This window comes from Lissotriton vulgaris, unplaced genomic scaffold (assembly GCF_964263255.1).
Source record: "Lissotriton vulgaris unplaced genomic scaffold, aLisVul1.2 SCAFFOLD_1301, whole genome shotgun sequence".
Taxonomy (NCBI): domain Eukaryota; kingdom Metazoa; phylum Chordata; class Amphibia; order Caudata; family Salamandridae; genus Lissotriton; species Lissotriton vulgaris.
The window spans coordinates 320,391-342,734 of record NW_028255132.1 but is presented as its reverse complement, the minus strand read 5'-3'; the positions used below and the strand labels follow the sequence as shown (position 1 = coordinate 342,734).

At 47.2% G+C, this 22,344-nt stretch overlaps 1 protein-coding gene across 1 annotated transcript; it reads left to right on the top strand.

Moving 5' to 3' along the window:
- Positions 1–4,909: 4,909 nt before the first annotated feature.
- LOC147659227 (cis-aconitate decarboxylase-like) lies at positions 4,910–12,586 on the top strand. Its single transcript, XM_086951874.1, has 6 exons — positions 4,910–5,050; positions 5,497–5,551; positions 7,626–7,813; positions 9,978–10,070; positions 10,711–10,916; positions 11,300–12,586. Exons 1-6 carry the CDS (start codon positions 5,030–5,032, stop codon positions 12,219–12,221), a joined length of 1,485 nt encoding a protein of 494 aa, XP_086808000.1. The 5' UTR covers positions 4,910–5,029; the 3' UTR covers positions 12,222–12,586.
- Positions 12,587–22,344: the final 9,758 nt, after the last annotated feature.

The window sequence follows — 22,344 nt, the reverse complement described above, 5'->3', positions numbered from 1 at the left end:
TGGAAAAGCACAAATTCAGAATTCAAAACGTACCATCACTTTTAGGGGTTCTCTTTAATAATAAAGATTGTTTTCTACCTAAATGACCCCTTTTGGCAAGATTAGGATAATGAAACACTAAGCAAAAAAACATATAGCTCTAACATAAACCTTGCAGTTTGCATGTAGCTCTTTGATGACAATTAATAGCTCAATGTTCTATATTAGGATTTTGACTTATAAAAGACAAGTAACAAAAGGAGCTCTCTTACAGAAGCAGTAACACTTTGTTATCTGCATGGTGCACGTTCTTAGCAGCAGGCATTTTAACCCTCTGCTGCTTTAGGATGAGTCAAGACTTTCTTAAGACAAACATCTGGTCTCTTTCCAGGAAGACAATTAATAACAGGAGTTATCTTGACAATTTAATTGATGCCTGAAAATTGCTGGAGGCCAGGAATGCAGAAGCAGGTGCTTTCAAAATGAGAATATACTTGCAAAAACCCAAGTCAGCGCCCGGTTCGGTGGCACCGATTGCACCATCCTAAAGCCGGCCCTGATCCCCCCCAACACCTCTCTGAACACACACACACAGGCACACACTCTCTGTTTTCCTTCACAGTGAAATTCACTCCAGGCAAGGCCCTATAGAAACCCTTGCAGACTGCACCTCCCCTCTCCCAGGGGGCTGCGGGGCAGGGGAACTCTTTCAAAGTGACATCACACTTCCGGCAGATTACACTTCTGTTATTGGCACACACACGCGCATGCACGCGCGCGCACACCCACGTTTGTTCCTGTGGAGGGGTGTTGTTGGTGGGTAGCGTTTGGGTGCCTTTCTTACTGATAAAGAGGTTTCTAAAATATGTCACCACAATTGGACTTTTTAAAGCACTTATTTCCAAAGATACTGGCCAGGGTTCTTTACTTTTTCGTACTTCAACTGTTGAATTCCCGTGGGTTTTAGGAAATGATACTACTGCCCCCGCAGAGCCCAGCCCACCCGCCGGACGTACGACGCCGCCACCCTCAACGCACTCAACACCGGCCAAATCCCGGGATGCTACCGAACCACCCCGAGACGCACCCACGGACCCTTCAGCTGCCACGCCTGCAAGTTCACCTGCATCCGGACCCGCCCCGCACCAGCACCAGCCAAACCGAACACTAGCAGCAACCAGCTCAAGTGCATCGTGCTCAACACCCGCTCCGTCCACAGACACGCCATCGAACTCTGGAACCTCCTCGACACCACAGCTCCTGACGTCGCCTTCCTCACGGAAACCTGGATGAACGACTCCTCAGTGCCCGACATCGCCATCGCCATCCCAGAGGGCTACAAGATCACCCGAAGAGACCGCGTCAAACAGACGGGAGGAGGCATCGCCATCATCCACAGAGACACCATCCGCATCACGACCAACACCGACGACACCCTGACAACCGCCGAACACCTGCACTTCCAGATACACACCGACCCCAAGACCACCCTCAGAGGCACCCTGATCTACCGACCCCCGGGACCACGCACTCAATTCAGCGAAGACATCGCCGACTTCATCAGCCCGCACGCCCTCCCCTCTGCCGACTACATCCTCCTCGGGGACCTCAACTTCCACCTAGAGAACAACAGCGACCGCAACACCACCACCCTGCTCGACAACTTCGCCAACCTCGGACTCAAGCAGCAGGTGACCACCCCCACCCACCTCGCCGGACACACACTCGACGCTGTCTTCTCATCCAGCAAGGACATCGTCTTCAGCCACGCCACCGGACTCCACTGGACGGACCACAGCTGCGTCCACTTCAGCTTCAGAAGATCCACGATCCACCACCACCAACAACAGGTTGCTCGAAGAAACTGGAACAAGATCACAGCAGACCAGCTCGCCGCTTCCCTGAGCCAGCACCCTCCCGCCAGCTCAGCGAACCCCAGCCAGTCCGCCGACAACCTCACGAAGTGGATCAGCAACTGCGCAGACGACCTCGCCCCACTGAGGACCCCGCCTAGCAGACCCGGCAGCAAGAAGGCCCCATGGTTCACCGACGAACTCAAAAGCTCCAAGAAGAACTGCCGAGCCCTCGAGAAAGCCTGGAGAAGGGAGCCAACACTGGACAACATGACCACCCTCAAGCTCGCCACCCGGAAGCACCATCAACTGATCCGCGCCACCAAGAAAACAGCATTCAAGGACCGGCTGGACAACAACGCACACAACTGCAAGGAACTCTTCAACATGCCGGAAACAACGACATCACCCCGTCGCAAGACCTCTGCAACTCCCTCGCCTCCTACTTCCACAACAAGATCGCTGACATGCACAACAGCTTCAGCCCACAAACAACGCTCCCCACGACAGCACCAACGCCCCCCACCACCACCCTCAGCGCCTGGACCCAGATCAACACAGAAGACACCATCCGCACGATGAACTCTATCCACTTCGGATCTCCGACCGACCCCTGCCCCCACCACGTCTTCAACAAGGCCGACGCTGTCATCGCACCCCACCTGCGGGACATCATCAACACCTCCTTCGACACCGCCACCTTCCCTGAGAGCTGAAAGCACGCCGAACTCAGCACTCTACTAAAGAAACCAACAGCGGACCCCACCGAACTCAAGAATTACCGCCCCATCTCGCTCCTCCCGTTTCCAGCCAAAGTCATCGAGAAGACCGTCAACAAGCAGCTGGCCGCCTTCCTCGAGACGAATGGATCCCTTGACCCCTCACAGTCTGGCTTCCGAGCCAACCACAGCACCGAGAACGCCCTCATCCCTGCCACCGATGACATCCGAGCCCTGCTGGACAACGGAGAAACAGCGGCCCTCATCCTCCTAGACCTCTCCGCGGCGTTCGACACTGTCTGCCACTGCACCCTAGTGCAGCGCCTCAGCAACATCGGAATCCAGGAGAAGGCACTGGAGTGGGTCATCTCCTTCCTCGCTGAAAGGACACAGAGAGTCCACCTACCACCGTTCAGATCTGCAGCCACGAAAGTCATCTGCGGCGTTCCTCAGGGCTCCTCGCTCAGCCCCACCCTCTTCAACGTCTACATGAGCCCCCTTGCGGCCATCGCACGCCAACACAACCTCAACATCATCTCCTACGCCGACGACACCCAGCTGATCCTCTCCCTGACCAACGACCCCGCCGCCGCCAGAACCAACCTCCGCGAAGGGATGAAAGACGTAGCCGAGTGGATGCCGACCAGCCGCCTTAAACTGAACTCAGACAAGACGGAAGTCCTCATCCTCGGCTCCTCGCCCTCCGCCTGGGATGACTCCTGGTGGCCCCCCGCCCTGGGCACCGCACCCAAACCGACAGACCACGCGCGCAACCTGGGCTTCATCCTGGACTCCTCCCTCTCCATGACCAGACAAGTCAACGCCGTCTCCTCGTCCTGTTTCAACATCCTGCGCATGCTACGGAAGATCTTCTGGTGGATCCTCACCGAGACCAGGAAGACGGTCACCCAGGCCCTCGTCACCAGCCGACTGGACTACGGCAACGCCCTCTATGCCGGAACCACCGCCAAGCTCCAGAAGAGACTCCAGCGAATCCAGAACGCCTCAGCCAGACTCATCCTCGACGTCCCCAGACGCAGCCACATATCCGGACATCTGAGAGACCTGCACTGGCTCCCCGTCAACAAGAGAATCACCTTCCGGCTCCTCACCCACGCACACAAAGCCCTACACGACCAAGGCCCGAGCTACCTCAACAACCGCCTCAACTTCTACGTTCCCAAACGCCACCTCCGATCGACCAATCACGCCCTCGCCGCCGTCCCCCGCATCTGAAGAGCGACAACAGGAGGCAGGTCCTTCTCCTACCTGGCCGCCAAGACCTGGAACTCCCTCCCAACCGACCTGCGCCTGACCCAAGACCACCTCTCCTTCAGGAAGAAGCTCAAGACCTGGCTGTTCGAGCAGCAGCGGCACCCCCCTCCCTCCCCCCCCCCCCAAGCGCCTTGAGACCCTCCGGGTGAGTAGTGCGCTTTATAAATGCCTGATTGATTGATTGATTGATTGATTGATTGATTGATTGATTGATTGATTGATTGATACTGGTTTCCTGAAACAGCTCCTTTGTTGAGTTTTGCATCAATGTTAATCAATTTTTTTTTAACTGACTGTCTTATAAGAGGTTAATTAATGTTTGATGATTGAACTCAGATCGAATTATTCTTTGTGCTTTGTAAAATGGTCCGATCATTTCTTTGTTTGCCTAAAGCAGATTGCAACATAAGTAAATAAATAAAAACATGTATAAAAACGGTTTTTTTGTCCGGAGTTTCCTCCAAGTATTTCCCTGTTCTTTCCCCGAATCTGGACACACCTTGCCCCGCCCCCTTCCGGTGACGTCACTGGAGAGGTCTCTTGCTCCAGAGCCATTCCCCTGAAGTGAATATAAACCATGGAAGAGGCAGACAGGGACAGCAAGCACCAGGGACACCGGTCTCCTGCAACCGCAAGACAGCTGCACCCCGACAATAGTAGAGACCTCTGCGCCCCGCAGCACCAGAGACGTCTGCCCCCTGCAGGAACAGAGACATCTACCCTCCAGCACCAGAGACAGCTGCCCTCTGCCAGCACCAGAGACGTCTGCTGCTCCTGACCCAGAGACAGCTGCGTTCCTCCAGCGCCAGAGACAGACGCCTTCTGCCAGCACCAGAGACGTCTACCCCCTGCTGACCCAGAGACATCTGCGTCCCTCCAGCACCAGAGACATCTACCCTCCAGCGCCAGAGACAGCAGCCGTCTGCCAACACCAGAGACATCTACCATCAGCCCCAGAGACAGCAGCCGCCTGCCAGCACCAGAGACGTCTACCCCCTGCTGACCCAGAGACATCTGCGTCCCTCCAGCACCAGAGACATCTACCCTCCAGCACCAGAGACAGCTGCCCTCTGCCAGCACCAGAGACGTCTACCCCCTTGCTGACTCAGAGACATCTGCGTCCCTCCAGCACCAGAGACAGCAGCCCTCTGCCAGCATCAGTGACAGGCGCTCTTTCGGGATAAGAGGGCTTCAAGGCGCACGATGCTGCTGTCTACCTTCCAGGTGAGGCTCTGTTCCAAGTTTCGTGTTTTCGCCTCGCTCGGCCGCTGTGTTTACCTGTTGTATCTTGTTCTTTCTCTGTCTAAAATCTTTCAGATTGTGTGGGCTGGTGTAGCGCCTCCTGCACCCCGTGCTGCAGTGACGCTGTGCCACATGCAGATGGTTAACAGTTGTTCATTCGTGATTTCATATTTTTCTGGGCACTATCTGTCCCCAGACCGGTTAAAGCGCTTTCATTGTTTACACTTCTTAAAATTGTTGGGGAACTGAGGGTGGGCACTTTGATTGCTTGCCTCATGGCTCGTGCACGCGCGCTCCATTATGTCCCGGCCGCACGCACAAAAGAGTCGAGATTTAACATTTCTTGGAAGAGGCGCCCTTGCCTGACCCCCAGAGGTCCACGGACACAAATACACACCTTCCTAACATCAAACACTTTCTTCTTTCAGAAATCAAAGCCCGTCCTCTCGCTGTCCAGACGGACTCACACTGCTGCCCTGGAAGGTAGGTGTCACGCATGTTCACGCTGAGACTCACAGGGGGCTGCGTCCTAGGGTCTGATGACTGTGCTGTGTCCTGTGGTTTGTTCAATGTTCTGTGTCTCAAGGTTAGTTAAATGAGCTGTGCCCTAGGGTTTGTTAAATGTTCTGTGTACATGGGCTTGTTAAAAGTTCTGTGTCCTAGGGTTTGTTAAATGTGAAGTGTGTTAAGGTTTGTTAAATGTTCTGTGTCCTAAGGTTTGTTAAATGTTGGCGGCCCGATTCACAGAATGAACTTAAGACTCAATCCTAAACTTACTACTATTTCGGTATTCACAGAATGCACGTACTACTTTTTGTATTCACAGAATGAACTTACTACTTTTGGTATTCACAGAAGTTAGGATTTAGTCTTAAATTTGTCTTAAGACAAACTTAAGACAGACTTAAGTTAGCACTTTGTCTTAAGGCTGCCTTAAGTCTGTCTTAAGTCTGTCTTAAGTTTGTCTTAAGTCTGTCTTAAGTTTGTCTTAAGACAAACTTAAGACAAAATCCTAACTTCTGTGAACACCAAAGTAGTAAATTCAATCTGTGAATACCAAAATAGTAGTAAGTTTAGGATTGAGTCTTAAGTTCATTCTGTGAATCGGGCCCTAGGTGAATTAGTGTTTGTTAATGATCTGTGTCTTAGAGATTGGTAAATGTTTAGTGTCCTAAGGTTTTTAAAGTTCTATGTCCCAGGGTGTGTTAAAAGTGCTGTGTCCTAGGGGTGCTGTGTCCTAAGATTTGTTGAATGGTCTGTTCCTAGGGTTTGTTAAATGTTCGGTGTCCTAAGGTTTGTTAAATATTTTGTGCCCTAGGGTGTGTTAAATGTTCCGTGAAGTAGGGTTTGGTAAATGTACCATGTCGTATTTTATTTTATTTATTTAAAGAGGTTTGTATAGCGCGAACTTGACCCTTGGGTATCAAAGTGCTTCACATTTACATGAGGTAGTATAGAATTACATCTTGTGTAGCATTACGAATCATAGTGATATGAGGTAGGTACATTCAATAGCCATAGATAGAGTATTAACATACGAAAATACAGTGACTTGAGGTAACTTTAGGATACATTTGGTATCAGGCGTGCTGGGGCTTCCAGTACTTGATAGTTCTGAAAATGTCTTTTTCTCGTGAGTTCTAACAAGTCAGGATTAGTATAGTGCTGATAGAGGTTATTCCACGTCTAACTGGAGACTTACGTTTTACTGCATAGCTGTCCTGTTTAGGAACCATCTATGTCATGGGGCTAGTGATGAGCGGTCTTGTCTATGGAACGAACGTACTCATCAGGAAGATCTTAGCTTCCCTCTTAAATGTTACTGTGGTTGGAATTTTCCTAATGATTGGAGGGAATGGGTTCCATATTCTGGGGGCTGGTCCTGAGAAAGCTCTATCATATGTTTTCTTCTTCCTGAAGATGGGTGGTCTCAGCAGCAGCTCTTTGCCACTCCTGGCAGGTCTGCTTCCACCTGATAACTACATTTTCTGGGCCAGGTATCTTGGTGTTTTGTAGTGGATCGCTTTGTGGGTAATACATGCCAGTTTAAGTTGGATTCTGGCTTCGTACGGTAGCCAGTTTAACGCTTTCAAGTGTGGAAAGATATGGTCGAATTTCCTTGATGTGGTGATGATTCTTGCAGCTGCATTGAGGCGTGCTTTTAGTGGTGCTGTGGACATTTTTGGTAGGCCTGCTAATGTTGTACTGTCATATTCAATCCTTGATATAACTAAGGATTGGACTGACAGTTTGAGATCACTTTTCTAATGTAGTTCAGATGAAAGCGTAGGGTTTGTTAAGTGTTTTGTGTCCTAGGGTTTGTTAAATGTTCTATGTCCTTAAGTTTGTTAAGTGTTTTGTGTCCTAGGGTTTGTTAAATTTTCCAGAGTGTGCCATCCTGACATAGGTCTTCGTTCAGCCTTGTCTCCTTGTCCGCGTGATGCTGACTGAGATCCATCTGAGCATGTTTTGTTTCTGGTCCAGATCCGCTGGATTTCTTGTCTGACTCCAACCCAAGCCAGCAGTAGCTCTTATCCCCTCTCTTCTTCCTGTGCAGCGCTGGAAGGCTCCCCCCTCGAGAAGGCGGTCACTAGCAGCTTTGCTTCCTTTATCCATGGAGTCCAGTCGGATCACCTGTCCCAAGTGGTGCGACACCGCAGCAAGCGCATGATCCTGGACAGCATCGGGGTTGGACTGGTGGGAAGCACAACACATGTATTCGACATCGCCCTGCGATACTGCCAGGTAAGATGAGGCCTGGAACACACCAGGCAAAGCTCGATGGAACAATCATCCTTTTAAAGGGAACCTCTAGACCACAGGTGCACAGCATCACCCTAGATACCACAAGGTGTGATCAGGCCTAGACCATTTTAGGAAACACTCTTTGCAGCATTGTGTGAACTTTTTCAGGAGTCCCAAGACAAACAAGAGTTACAGGGCTCACATTTTAACAATCAAATCATTTTACCACTTGTATCCTAGAGTTTAACTCTACTATTGAGAACAAAACTGGACTAAAGAAACTGAACACCAAGCACACCCCTTAGCACTAGACCCTATTGGTAGCAAAGTTGTGCTGTTTCAAGTCCTACTCGAGACGGTGTGGAGTTGAATGAATCAGCTGTCCTTTCCCATCCTCCATTGGACCATCGCTGTGACTAGTGTGGCTCTGCACCTCGCTTGGGTGTGGATTTGTGTTTAGGCCCAAAGAAGAAGCACCAAGGAGGGTCTAAATATAAAATCAGCAGTGCTGGTGGATTGGGGCCTGCATCGCCCTCTGGCCCAGACACCCCAATAGTGTTGGGTAGGCCCAGGCCCAGTCAGAACCCCTCTCATGATTGTCATGGGTGCTTAGGACACACTCATGATTGTTGTGGGTGCTTAGGACACACTCATGATTGTTGTGGGTGTTTAGGACACACTCATGATTGCCATGGGTGCTTGGGACACACACTAATGATTGTTGTGGGTGCTTAGGACACACTCCTAATTGTTGCGGGTACTTAGGGCACCCACTCATGATTGTTGTTGGTGCTTGGGACACACACTAATGATTGTTGTGGGTGCTTGGGACACACACTAATGATTGTTGTGGGTGCTTGGGACACACACTAATGATTGTTGTGGGTGCTTGGGACACACACTAATGATTGTTGTGGGTGCTTGGGACACACACTCATGATTGTTGTGGGTGCTTAGGATACACACTAATGATTGTTGTGGGTGCTTAGGGCACACACTCCTGATTGTTGTGGGTGCTTAGGGCATACACTCCTGCTTTTTATGGGTACTTAGGGCATGCATTCATTATTGTTGGAAGTGTTTGGGGTATAATAAAAAAATACAGTATGAAATCACAACGGGGAACTGGAGAACAGGATCTACACAATGCAGCATCATGAATGGGATTTCTTCACCAGTCAAATCACAAGAAAAAGTACCCTTCAGACATTAGGTGGCATCACCGGCTCAGACACTTTCAGATAACAGACAAGATGGGATGGAACGTAATTGCACGTCCGTTAACTAAATTGATGCAAATAATAGATGTTCAATTTCAAACTGAAATAGTGCAAGATAAAAGACGCCACAAATGCATGCAACCAACTACTCAATCATGTTTTAATGCGTTAACGGATATCTGTTTACCATCAGGATGGGTGTTTGCTATGTAAATGTATTCAAATTCTATTATGCAGGAGAAATTAGACTTCAATAAAAGCAGCAACACCCAACTAAAGGCAGGCGAGATGTTTCAGTAAAATATTTACCTGAGATATTTCTAAGTAAAGAAAATCAGATATTAATTCAACTAACCGGCCATGGGTCAACAATTTCACTACCAGTTTCTGCCGCTATGTGATTGATAGACAAAAACGTACTGTCAAATACATCCTGGGCAATACTTTGCACAGAGTTACACACAAATAGTTCTGTGTTTGATGTTCTACAGATTAGACTTCAGAGTCAGACAATCATCTACCATTAGATAGCAAAGGTCCCAAAAAGCCTAGGGTGGTCAACATGTCAACTGCATTTGGTTTGTTGGATAAAGATACATTTCATCTATCCGCGACTATGTTTAACAAGGTTTCCTGCTCCTTACAATGGGAGGTGAAGACACCTGTATTGTTGAGAAGGATGGGTTATTTAGAATGTTCTCACCAGCCATTGATGGGAGGAGTTTAGAGCTCGGTGCATCTTGCAGGATAGTGTCTGTGCGCTTTAAGGAGTAAACCTTGCCCTGGGATAGGTTATCTCCTACCCAGCCTATGGCCATGTACTATACTGTGCATGACTCATGTAGGTGTATCTACATTCCCAAGTGGCTCCTGATAAACCCCACAGAATGTATCAGTCGGGGCATTGTTCCTTCATAACTTTTTCTCTCTTTCTCCTCTATCAGGACCTGTATCCCTCTTCTACAACCAGCTCTGTTTACGGACGACATGGACTGCGGCTCTCCCCCACGCTGGCTGCATTCTCCAATGGAGTGGCGGTAAGGCACCGGGCAGCTGCCTCTCATTCAATCTATTGATTAATTCTTAAATCCGTGTGTAATGTCAGTGCAACTGTTAGGCTGAGGTGTGAGGGTGGAGACCAGGCAGCTTTACACTTTAACTGAATCCCCACCCCTGGTTTACATCAATATGGTTTAACACCAAAATATCTTACCAGGTGAGATCTTTGAAATTCTAGGATGAACAAGCACCCTCCATGTACATAGTGATTGGACATGGATCTGGTTCCCTGACTGTTGTGTGGCGAACAGACTATTTAGTCTCTATAGGATTCTAGAAGATGATTAAGTGGATTTTATGCTAAATACTAGGTCCTGTTTTCCTGCTCCTCTGCCCTATTTGGAGAGGGGTTCTCTAAAACAATAGCATAGCTTAATGTCCAATTGTGAATCTTGGGTCACCTCCCTTCTTTCATATGTTTCTATAGGGCGGAGGAATAGTCAATCTTCTAAATGACATCATGTCTCCTCCGCCTTCTGTACAGAGCTCCTATTGGTCAATGAAATTGTCGCTTTGCTGATTGGCAGACCTTGCATCCTCCCTCTTCAGTATTGGGCAGCAGAACTGTTTCTGAATATTCTTTAAAGGTCCTCTAACTCTCCTCTCCTCTCTCCACAGACTCACGCTATGGACTTTGATGACACCTGGCACCCTGCCACCCACCCCTCGGGTGCTCTTCTGCCTGCCCTCTTGGCTACTTCTCAGATGCTGCCTGTGGGTTCAAGGCCCAGCGGTGCGGACCTCCTGCTGGCATTCAACGTGGGCATCGAGGTGCAAGGAAGACTCATGAGGTTCTCCAGTGAGGCCAGCAACATCCCAAAGAGGTACGGTCAAGCACACCAAGATGATGCATGTATCGAGGAGATATGTGTGATGCTAACAGAGGGTTTATGCTTAATTGAGGAGCTATGTGTGATGCTAACGAGGGTTTATGCTTAATTGAAGAGCTATGTGTCATGCCCCCAAATGGTATTTACATGTCAAGCAGTTATCCATGGTGTCTACAGATGGCATTCAGATGCAGAGGGTCCATGCATGATGCCCACAGAGTGTGTTTAAATAACTAGGTTCCTTTAATATTCCACCTCTAATGTTACTGCCGTACATTATTACAGGCCTGACTTGATATGATCGCGTTTTCACTGTTTACAGTAATCACATTACTTCACTTGGCATCAATGTCTCATTTCTCTCTCTCCCCTCCCAGGTTTCACCCTCCCTCTGTGGTTGGCACCATGGGCAGTGCTGCTGCGATAGCCAAGCTCCTTTCCTTGAATAAAGACCAGTGCACCCATGCTCTGGCAATTGCTGCTTCCCTGGCAGGGGCACCCATGGCCAATGCCGCAACCCTTGCCAAGCCTCTACACATTGGCAATGCCACCCGTCTTGGGATGGAAGCAGCGCTTCTGGCCGCCCGTGGGATGGAGGCCAACCCCCTCATCTTGGATGATGTTCCCGGCTGCTCAGGGTTCAGCGCTTTCTATGGTAACTACCAACCCTCAACCCTGGAAATGCCAGGTGAAGAATATAGTTTCCTCCTGGAGAAGCAAGACATCGCCTTCAAGAGGTTCCCTGCACACTTGGGCATGCACTGGGTCGCAGACGCTGCCATGTCAGTAAGGAACCGTGTCGTCAATCTCATGGGTTGCTTCAATCCCTCTGCCATCCAGAGAATTCTTCTGAGGGTCCCAGTGTCTAAGTACATCAACCGGCCCTTCCCTGAGTCAGAACACCAGGCCCGACACTCCTTCCAGTTCAATGCGTGCACAGCCCTCCTGGACGGAGAACTGGGCATCTCTTCTTTCACTGAGGACAACCTCATGAGACCTGGTCTGATCAACCTGCTGGAGAAGGTGGTGCTGGAGCATCCTGTAGACAATGAAGCCAACTTTGACAAGATGTACGGAGAGGTGGTTCTTCTGCTGGAGGACGGGACTCTCCTGTCGGGGCGGTGTGATACCTTCTATGGGCACTGGAGGAAGCCCCTCAGCCAAAACTCGCTCCGTGAGAAGTTCCGCTCCAATGCTCTCCATGTGCTGCACCAAGACCAGGCTGAGGACATCATTGAGATGGTGGAAGATATAGAGCGCCTGGAAGACAGCTCAAGTCTGGCCTTCTCCCTGCAATAGGCAGCTGTCAATCAGAAAGATATGCAACAGCTGTCTTTGCCCTGAACTGTGTCACTTTAAATTCCAGCAGTGAGGACCAATCCTGCTGAAATCCTGGGAAATGTGCAAAATATGATGTTAAAAATTCTTGTGTGAATTATAACAGGCCAATCATGGAAATATATGTGCTATTTCAGAGTGGCCTCAAACAGATGAACCTTATAGATCCCTGGCACCTTGAACCTTCCCAATGGGGGACAGTGTGATGCTATTTCTGGGTCGACTCTTTCCGAGTAATTTGTTTTGAACTAAAGTATTTATAATTCAGTGCACTGCTAATTTAAGAAGCAATTTAGTATTTTATATTACTTATATTTATTTTTCAATAATAGTGTGATTGGCTACTGTAATGTAACTTACAATGTTATTATTGTCAGTCATTGTTGTGTAGTTTGGCGCAGAGCATTGGCTGGTCCAAGGCTTGTATTTTTGTAAATCATGCTGTCCTATTTATAGAGAAGGCCTAACCCATGTGCCATGGGAAGACACTTAATCCTGCAGGACTGAGTGATGAACGAATGAAGGTTTCCTAAATGGCGGTGGCCGACACTGCTTGAAACCATCTGACCCTGCTAAGATGGGATGGGTGATATGACTGCTGCTTCACCAGGAGAAATCTGTCAAACTTTTCAGCTGCTCCATGGGGCACCCAGCAATCGCATGCTAGCAGTAGCACTGGGCTGAGGGTTCTGTGAGCCTATGTTTATCAGCTGGCCTCAGTGAAGCCAGGTGTTCATCTGATGTGAAATTGGAGAGGATAAGCATCTAGTCACAGGCAGCTCAATTTCAGCCACAGAGAAGAAGCGAATCAGAACTAAAATACATTTGATTTGTATCATCCGTTTTTACAGTAACAAGATTTATTTTTGTATGAACTGAATAAACTATTTATTAACTGTGAGCATTGCATCTACTGAATAAATAACAATCATGAACTCCATAATTGTGACTCAGGACTGAGAAACAACACAGGCACCAATGTGCATTCTGGTGTGCCTTATACTGAATATTTGTGATTTTCACTTTGCCAAATGAAAGCAGTCAAATACCCACAGACCAAGAAGTGTTTACAAATGTGCACATCTGTCACACAAAGGGGTAGAAGAAATTTAGATTACACAAAATTTCAAATGGGCATGTGGAGCCTGTCTGCTTTTCTTACCTTCAAATTATTTTTCTACTCTCTTCTCCACTTCCTCCACTCTGACCACCATGACCTGTTTTTTTGTGAAAAGCCATTGAAAAGTCAGTCAGGTGAAGGGCAGCTTAGGAACTGTGGGGCACTTGGAACAGAGTTAGTGCTGTGTGAAGGGCACTGAAGTAATCACCAGAAGGGCAATAGATATGGGTTCCATGCTCACTGTGCCAAAAGAATCAAGCTAAACCCTACTGACGAGCCCCCAGTTGGGCAAAGCCATTCTGGGGTTGCTTGAGCTTCTTACCTGGAGGGGGTCTTGACTGGCAGTTCAAGACTCACTGTTCCCATGAGGGGCAGGGCTGGTACCAATTTGCACAAGGTGGGTGTTAGTCTAGAGTGGCATTGTGGGTGAAAAATGATGCACTGGAATGTAGCCCTGGAATGCAGCCCTGGTCCTTGCCAGCTGCTGAGATGAATTCAATCATTCCATCCATCATCTTGTTATTGCAGAAGTTGATGCCCTATGTGGGATGGGGCTGAACCCCTCCCATTTAGTAATACATATTCCCCATTCTCCCACCACACACACGGTCTCTCCTATATTTATTACTAATTCATGTAGCTAAGTGTGTGGAGATCGCCACCAGCGTGGAGAAGGACTTTACACTGAAAACACAAGGGAGACAGAGGTGAAGGTCCCTGGCTGCAAGTTTGTGAACTGTATTTTGTAGTACACGAGTAGCACTACAGTGGTACTACTTCACACACGACAACATGCAGTTTGTGAGACAAACACATTAATTGTGGTTTCCTTATGGGTGCCCTTACCACGTATGCTTTGATGCTATCTGTGGTAATTAATTAATGGAATGGGCAACACACCTACATTTGCTTCTTGAAAAGAAATTGGTTATCAATATTGGCAGTAACTGATCTATTTTTAAATAGTCTACAATTGGGTAACTGATTGACAGGAGAGATACCATACTAGATCATATACCTGTTCCTAATAATTTACAAGATTAGAAAAGCCCCTTCCAGGAGCTAAGGTTACAGCTGAAATGGCAGATTTGGGCCACAACATGTTGAAAGAGAATGGGTGAAATATAGTGCAGAGCCCTGAACGAGCCATTTACTTTTTACTGACCTATATAGGAAACCTATGCCCTGACCTATAACAGAGAAGCTTCTGAAAGTGGGGCGATCACTCACCCCAACCCATTGCACAGCAATAATGTTGCCGTCCTGACAATCATATTTAGCAACAAATTGTCTTCATCATATTCATTCTTTTCATCTTTTTTCAACCGTTTTCCATTACTTTTCAATTTATTCCTTTCTTGATATTAAACATCCACACGTGGAATTGAGAAATGCCAAATTTTCAGTTTTCTAATGCTCAAACTGTGTCCATCCGGACCTTCTGAAAGAACACGACAGTTGCATAATTCATTAGAAGCAGCGTTTATTGTAAAAGAGCCCAATGCATTTCGGGCGATGTCCGCCCTTCGTCAGGGGTCACTGCTTAAAAATAAGTCAAGTCTTGCATCCCCGATGTCGTTCCATATCGTTGGTGGAACGACATCGGGGATGCAAGACTTGATTTGATGAAGAAAAATTGTTGCTAAATTTGATTGCCAGGACGGCAACATTATTGCTGTGCAATAGGTTGGGGTGAGGGATCGCCCCACTTTCAGAAGTTCTTATACATTAGGGACTTTGGGCAAAGTACCTTCCCATATGCACGCACCCAAGGAAAATGTTTTGTGTATATTTTGAAAAATCATTGAATAATTATGGACAAGGAAGGTGTGCATCCCACTCTGACATTGTGACATTCTATAACAGAGAAGGACATTCAAAGTCTGCACCTATAAAGGGATGAGACCAGGATGTGAGCCCATAGACCACCAGACGAGGTAATGCAGGATGTAGACAGAATTAAACATTCTTATCTGAAAATTTTCCCTTAGCACATACAGGTGGATAATACTCACGGAGTTTATATTAAAGTGCTGGAGCAATTGATTAACAAACTCTCACAAATTAAGGTTATTATCAACAGTCCCTTATATGTTGCCTCTGCTCTTTAGAAGGTGTTTGAGACTCATGATGGCACTGTACAGTATACAGGCTTAGAGATCATCTGCAAATCCTGACTATGGTAAAAATAAAAATGGAAATCCAATAATTTAAGTGTGGCGAGGGTGTTCCTACTAAAAGAACCAATAATGCAGCTATTACCTCACAAGAGGCAAAATCTGCTGGTGAAATACAGACTCTCCAAACATAACTGAAACATTACAACGGGGAAAGTTCCCTTCAACAGAAGGAGGAGATTGGTCCCAGAGATTTGGAAGCCGTTGGCATGGTTCGGAAGTCAGTGGAGAGCAGCTTGTTGTTGTGAAAATAGGGGCTTATTTTAGTAAAAGATGTACAAAAGGAATAACAAACATAGATTAAGGAAATAAAACCCCACTTCACATCCCCTCGCTCAGGATCTCAAAAGTTCAAGTGTTTGGGAGAGTTAACTAGAAAATGATGGATTAGGAACATGAGTTTCTTTTGAACCCTTAAGCCCCATTCAAAACCTATGCCATGTCCTACAAAGGTGATTCCTAAACACTGGATTTAAAGGTCAATTTTGCGAAATGGTATGTGATGGTCTGTGGACCTGAAATGACCAAAACCGGAAACCATGCAGTTGGCTCAAAGAGAATTGATAAAATGAAACCTTTTAATTGCCTAGGGAATATTTTTAACAACAAGCTGAAATGGGATTCGCTTGTGACATAAAGAATGCATAATGCAAGTAGGGTGGTTGAGGGACTTTTTCGTTTTGCATCCAATTTTGGGCAAAAACCTGTGACCAAGCTTATAACACTCTATAAAGCCAAATGTGTCCCGGTGGTAACATACGGTGCAGGTGTCTGGGGGTACCATAACAGTAGCCAGTTGCAAACTAGGGAGAAGACATTTATGGAAAGGCTGCTGATGGCTCCAAAAAGTGCCCCTACAAGCTTTTGTCATTTTGAAGTGGCGTTGACTTTGTTAAAGATACTATAAATGTTGCCCCCCTACATTTATGGGCTAAAATGTGATTATCGGTAGAGCTAACAATTACCAGAGATATTATTATAGACTGTCTTAATCTTGATGGTTTATTAGCTATCCCCTGGCTATGTTTTGTCAGGGATAACTTTTATAAGTTAGGCTTGGGACGTTTTTTTTGATTGCCCTGCAAGTATATATACAAAGTCCTCTCCTAGACTCCACACACCGAGTCCCCTCCTAGACTCCATACACAGAGTCTCCTCCTAGACTCCATACATAGAGTCCCCTCCTAGACTCCACACACAGAGTCCCCTCCTAGACTCCACACACAGAGTCCCCTCCTAGACTCCACACACAGAGTCCCCTCCTAGACTTCACACACAGAGTCCCCTCCTAGACTCCACACACAGAGTCCCCTCCTAGACTCCACACACAGAGTCCCCTCCTAGACTCCACACACAGAGTCCCCTCCTAGACTTCACACACAGAGTCCCCTCCTAGTTTCTACACACAGAGTACCCTCCTAGACTCCATTTACAGAGTTCCCTCCTAGACTCCATACACAGAGTCTCCTCATAGACTCCATATACAGAGTCTCTTCCTAGACTCCATACACAGAGTCTCCTCCTAGACTCCACACACAGAGTCCCCTCCTAGACTCCACACACAGAGTCCCCTCCTAGACTTCACACACAGAGTCCCCTCCTAGACTCCACACACAGAGTCCCCTCCTAGACTCCACACACAGAGTCCCCTCCTAGACTCCACACACAGAGTCCCCTCCAGACTCCACACACAGAGTCCCCTCCTAGACTTCACACACAGAGTCCCCTCCTAGTTACTACACACAGAGTCCCCTCCTAGACTCCACACACAGAGTCCCCTCCTAAACTCCACACACAGAGTTCCCTCCTAGACTCCATACACAGAGTCCCCTCCAGACTCCACACACAGAGTCCCCTCCAGGACTCCACACACAGAGTCCCCTCCCAGACTCCATTTACAGAGTCCCCTCATAGACTCCACACACAGAGTCCCCTCCTAGACTCCACACACAGAGTCCCCTCCTAGACTCCACACACAGAGTCACCTCCTAGACTCCATAGACAGAGTCCCCTCCTAGACTCCACACAGAGAGTCCCCTCCTAGACTCCCCAGACAGATTCCCCTCCTAGACTCCATACACAGAGTCACCTCCTAGACTCCACACACAGAGTCCCCTCCCAGACTCCACACACAGAGCCCCCCCTAGACTCCACACAGAGTCCCCTCCTAGACTCCATACATAAAGTCCCCTCCTAGACTCCACACAGAGTCCCCTCCTAGACTCCACACACAGAGTCCCCTCCTAGACTCCATACACAGAGTCCCCTCCTAGACTCCATACACAGAGTCCCCTCCTAGACTCCATATACAGAGTCCCCTCCTAGACTCCATACATAAAGTCCCCTCCTAGACTCCACACACAGAGACCCCTCCTAGGCGGACCCGGAAGCAGAGAACAGCCCGGGACCAGGGTTCAATCCCCGACGCGGCAGGGTCGTGGACCAGGGTCAACGGACTCGATAATTCTCGCCTCGGTGCCTACTCTAACCAGGGATCACACTCAGCTACTCTGGGCATTAAGCTTGTCCCCTCCTAGACTCCACGCAGAGTCCCCTCCTAGACTCCAGAGATAGAGTCCCCTCCTAGATTCCATACACAGAGTCACCTCCTAGACTCCACACACAGAGTCCCCTCCCAGACTCCACACACAGAGCCCCCCCTAGACTCCACACAGAGTCCCCTCCTAGACTCCATACATAAAGTCCCCTCCTAGACTCCACACACAGAGTCCCCTCCTAGACTCCACACACAGAGTCCCCTCCTAGACTCCATACACAGAGTCCCCTCCTAGACTTCATACACCGAGTCCCCTCCTAGACTCCATATACAGAGTCCCCTCCTAGACTCCATACATAAAGTCCCCTCCTAGACTCCACACACAGAGTCCCCTCCTAGGCGGACCCGGAAGCAGAGAACGGCCCGGGACCAGGGTTCAATCCCCGACGCGGCAGGGTCGTGGACCAGGGTCAACGGACTCGATAATTCTTGCCTCGGTGCCTACTCTAACCAGGGATCACACTCAGGAACTCTGGGCATTAAGCTTGTCCCCTCCTAGACTCCACGCAGAGTCCCCTCCTAGACTCCAGAGATAGAGTCCCCTCCTAGACTCCACACATAGATTCTCCTCCTATGTGGCATACATTGAGCCGTGCTCTCTTTCGAAGCCCAGGTCACCAGCATGAACTCCCAAAAGGTAGATTATTTTACTGGGTGGGTGTGGAGGGAAGTCTGCAAACATTACGGTAGCAGCTATTTTTTTTTAGTACTTTCCTAACTTTAATGGAAATGCTGGAAAGATATTCACAATGTGAATGTATGTAAACATAGTGGAAACATTAAAATATAGCGAGAACATTTATTTTCATGTGAACATCACAAAAGTGACAAAATCCAAGGAATTACATTTAGACTTTCCATGCACCAAGCCTGGGAGTGGGAAACTCTTATCCAGTGATTTGTCTTCTCTGCCATCTCACCATCAGGAAACTCCTAAAACCTTCCTGTTTAGTTCCTACTTCCAGAAATAATCACATTGTGATATCAGCATCAGGTTTCATGCTCCTGCTTGTAATCCCCTCACTTCCAGCATTTGGGAGGAACTGTAAACACACTGTTGTCCATTGAGTTATGTCTAATTACAAAAAATACTTCAAGTAACAATAAATAACAAGTAAGGGACTTTGGTTGTGATACAATAACCACAGGGTACAGGGTTGTTACAGGTACCATAGGAATAGAGTAGCAGAAAAACCACCTCAAGATGTTCCGATGCAGTTCTGTGAAAAATGAGCGATTGTATCTACTGAATATCCAGAAGTAGAATAGTGACAGTGACCATAAAAGGCAAAGTGGTGATAAGGTGACCTTTGCGATACAGGTACCGCAAAATAACCATGTAACATAACATTTGTAAAGTTCACGCAGAAGGGAATCTTGGCGCTGAATAACAGATGTTTATTGTTACCCAACTCAATGGTACTCACTTTATCGACTTCAGATGGATGAAAGGCTGAGTGGACCCACTAAGATTTGAATCTGCGAACATGAGGTTGATTAGTTAATGTGTAAGGTGGAGAGTGTGATCTTAAAATTACCGAAAGGAGTTCAAATGTTATTCAGAGACCCTTCGTTGAGGTTAAAAACTAAGCCGCAATAGTGTGCGCAAGGTTATGATACGCCATTACTCCGTGAGTGTTCTGTAGTGAACTATCTCTGGTTGTGATACAGTAGATCCTAGGTATCTATGTCTTGCTCACTCCAGTATGAATCCAGGAAGGCAGGACAAGGGGTAGGTGACGGGTTGCTGACCACGCATGGATCTAAACCATAATAATCTTGCGATCCCTTGCCTTGACCTAGCGCACATTATTTCCTATGAGTAGGGGTTGATTTATGGATTCGGACTGGGGTGAGCAAGACTTAGATACCTAGGATCTATTGTATCACTACCAAAGATTGAGTATAGTACGACTCGACATACCCACCCTAATTCAGGGGTAGGAAACATATTTTGTGGTCCTGAAGAAATGCTAGGGATCCAGTACTTGACCAATATAGCGTGAAATGTCGACCTGAATAGTGAAACCACGATAGTTCACTACAACATACTCACTGAGTAGTGGCATATCATTACCTTGCGGACACTTCCACATCTTCGTTTTTAACCTTACCAAAGGGTCTCTGAATAAAATCTGACCTCATTTAGTTACTTTTTAGATCACACTCTCCACCTTTCACATTATACCCCACACACCCGCATGCACTGTCACATCTGATACAAGAAAAGATTTCTGTCAAAGAGCCCTCTCAACGTATTGCTCTTTACCATAGGAACCCTTTTAAAGATGACTGGAAGCATGTGTGAGCCTCACCTCCCTGTCCGATGCTCCATTATCCCTTACAAATGCCCGTAACTTGCTGAGACTGTGGACAGGAACAGGAGATAAAGGGGTGAATCCCTGCTTACAATCATTTCTGAAGGGCGCATGCTGTTACATATACATAAGTGCATAGCTCGTTTACTTCTGTGTGCATGCCTCTGTGTTACAGACCTGTTAACTGGCATGATCCAGCACTGGGCCAACCTCTTACCATTGATTATCTGATGAGTCTTTTCGTTGTCGACTGAGTGGTGAAGGGAGTTGCCATTTAGTCAAAAACATCTATTAACAGTGCAACCCATTTGGCTTCAAAATGAGGACCAGGAATCAGAAACTAAAGTCAAGGAGTTTTCTTACAAGTTTGCAGTTAAAATAATGTAAATGATTCTCAAGACCGTGCTGTAAAGGTACAGAATAACAACTAGATAGCCAATGTTATGATTCGCAATGTATCCCAATATAGGCCAGGGTAGTCTCTAACCTTTCATCTACATTTTCCCCGACATTGCACTACATAAAGTTTTTTTGTGTTGACCTTTTACCTTGTTAGGTGCTGCATAAATGTTGTGTGGTTTTCCCTGAAAACTAGTCTCATTTATTATGCATGGCGATTCTCAGAAACACAGCAGGATTACCATCTTCAGCTTTATAACTGTGTATAAGGTTCATCACTGTCATCATCCTCAGCCGACATGACACAGCAAGGTAGACCCTCTGAAGAGGGTACCTTTTGGGTATATAAGCTCTTTGCTGAGGCAGGTAGAGGAGAAGGACTTCCATGGTGGCACACTGATGTGAGACGCTGAGGATTCTGCACCCAGACACTACAGCACGCAGACACTACAGCACACAGTGGTCTGACATCCCTTGGTGGATCTCCATCTCGAGACCAAGATGGGGTCCTTCGCTCTCCCACATCAGGAATGGGGTTGGCTCTATCCTAAGGGCATTCTTGGCAAATACACATACATAGATGCTAGGTACCTTTAGGTACTTTTAGTTAGGGTTAGCATCGTAGGAGTACGCATTATGTCTGTCATGCATTTATATGCAAGCATAAATCCTTTGTCTAGCAATATGGTAGAATTCTACGATCTATTTCCTCTGTTGGTGTTTATACAAGTATACATCCGTTTCCGTCTTATGGTTGTTACAGCACACGTATTTTACACCAGGATAACGCTGAGAATCCTCATTGGAAACATCCACTTAGTTTATTCTGTGTATCTCTCTGAGACAAAGTGAGCACGAGTGACTGAGTGAAAAGTACTGTACTGTTTCTATGATCCCTGATGAGACAGAGTTGTCATGTTCGATAGTTGCCAGAAGCTATTCGCTCCTTGGTAAGATGAGTTCATAGTGGCACTGTAAGCTAGCTGATATACAGGCGAGCATATCCGGCTGGGGTTTCTGGAATCAGTCTGGACACCAATCCCACAATTGATGTGTCTAAACGTGCAGATCCTTTATTGATTTGTAGGAACTACACAACAACCAAACCTAATGAAAAAGTTCAGGGGCATCAGTATGAGACAAACAAGAAGTTTAGTTAGTGTCTGATGCTCAGAGAAGAGTCTTCGATACTCTCTTTAACGACTAATGACTACGGGTGTCAAATTGATAGTCTAAATTATCAAATTGATTACATCTAAAGGAGTCTCAAAAAGTTGGGGAGATGCAGAAAATGAGAAAAATATGGGAATGTGCGGAAAGGTGTCAGCTTTGCATGAGCTCGGTTAAGACACTTCTAGAAATAAGTGTTAGCCTGAGCCACACTGAGCAAAGAATCAAAGGGGTAAGCAAAGCGGTCTGTACCTCTCAAAATTCAAAGGGAAAGTAGCAAACTCCTACTTGTGAGACCTCCCGTTAATACTACACAAATCTTCTGGATAACACCCCTTGTTCA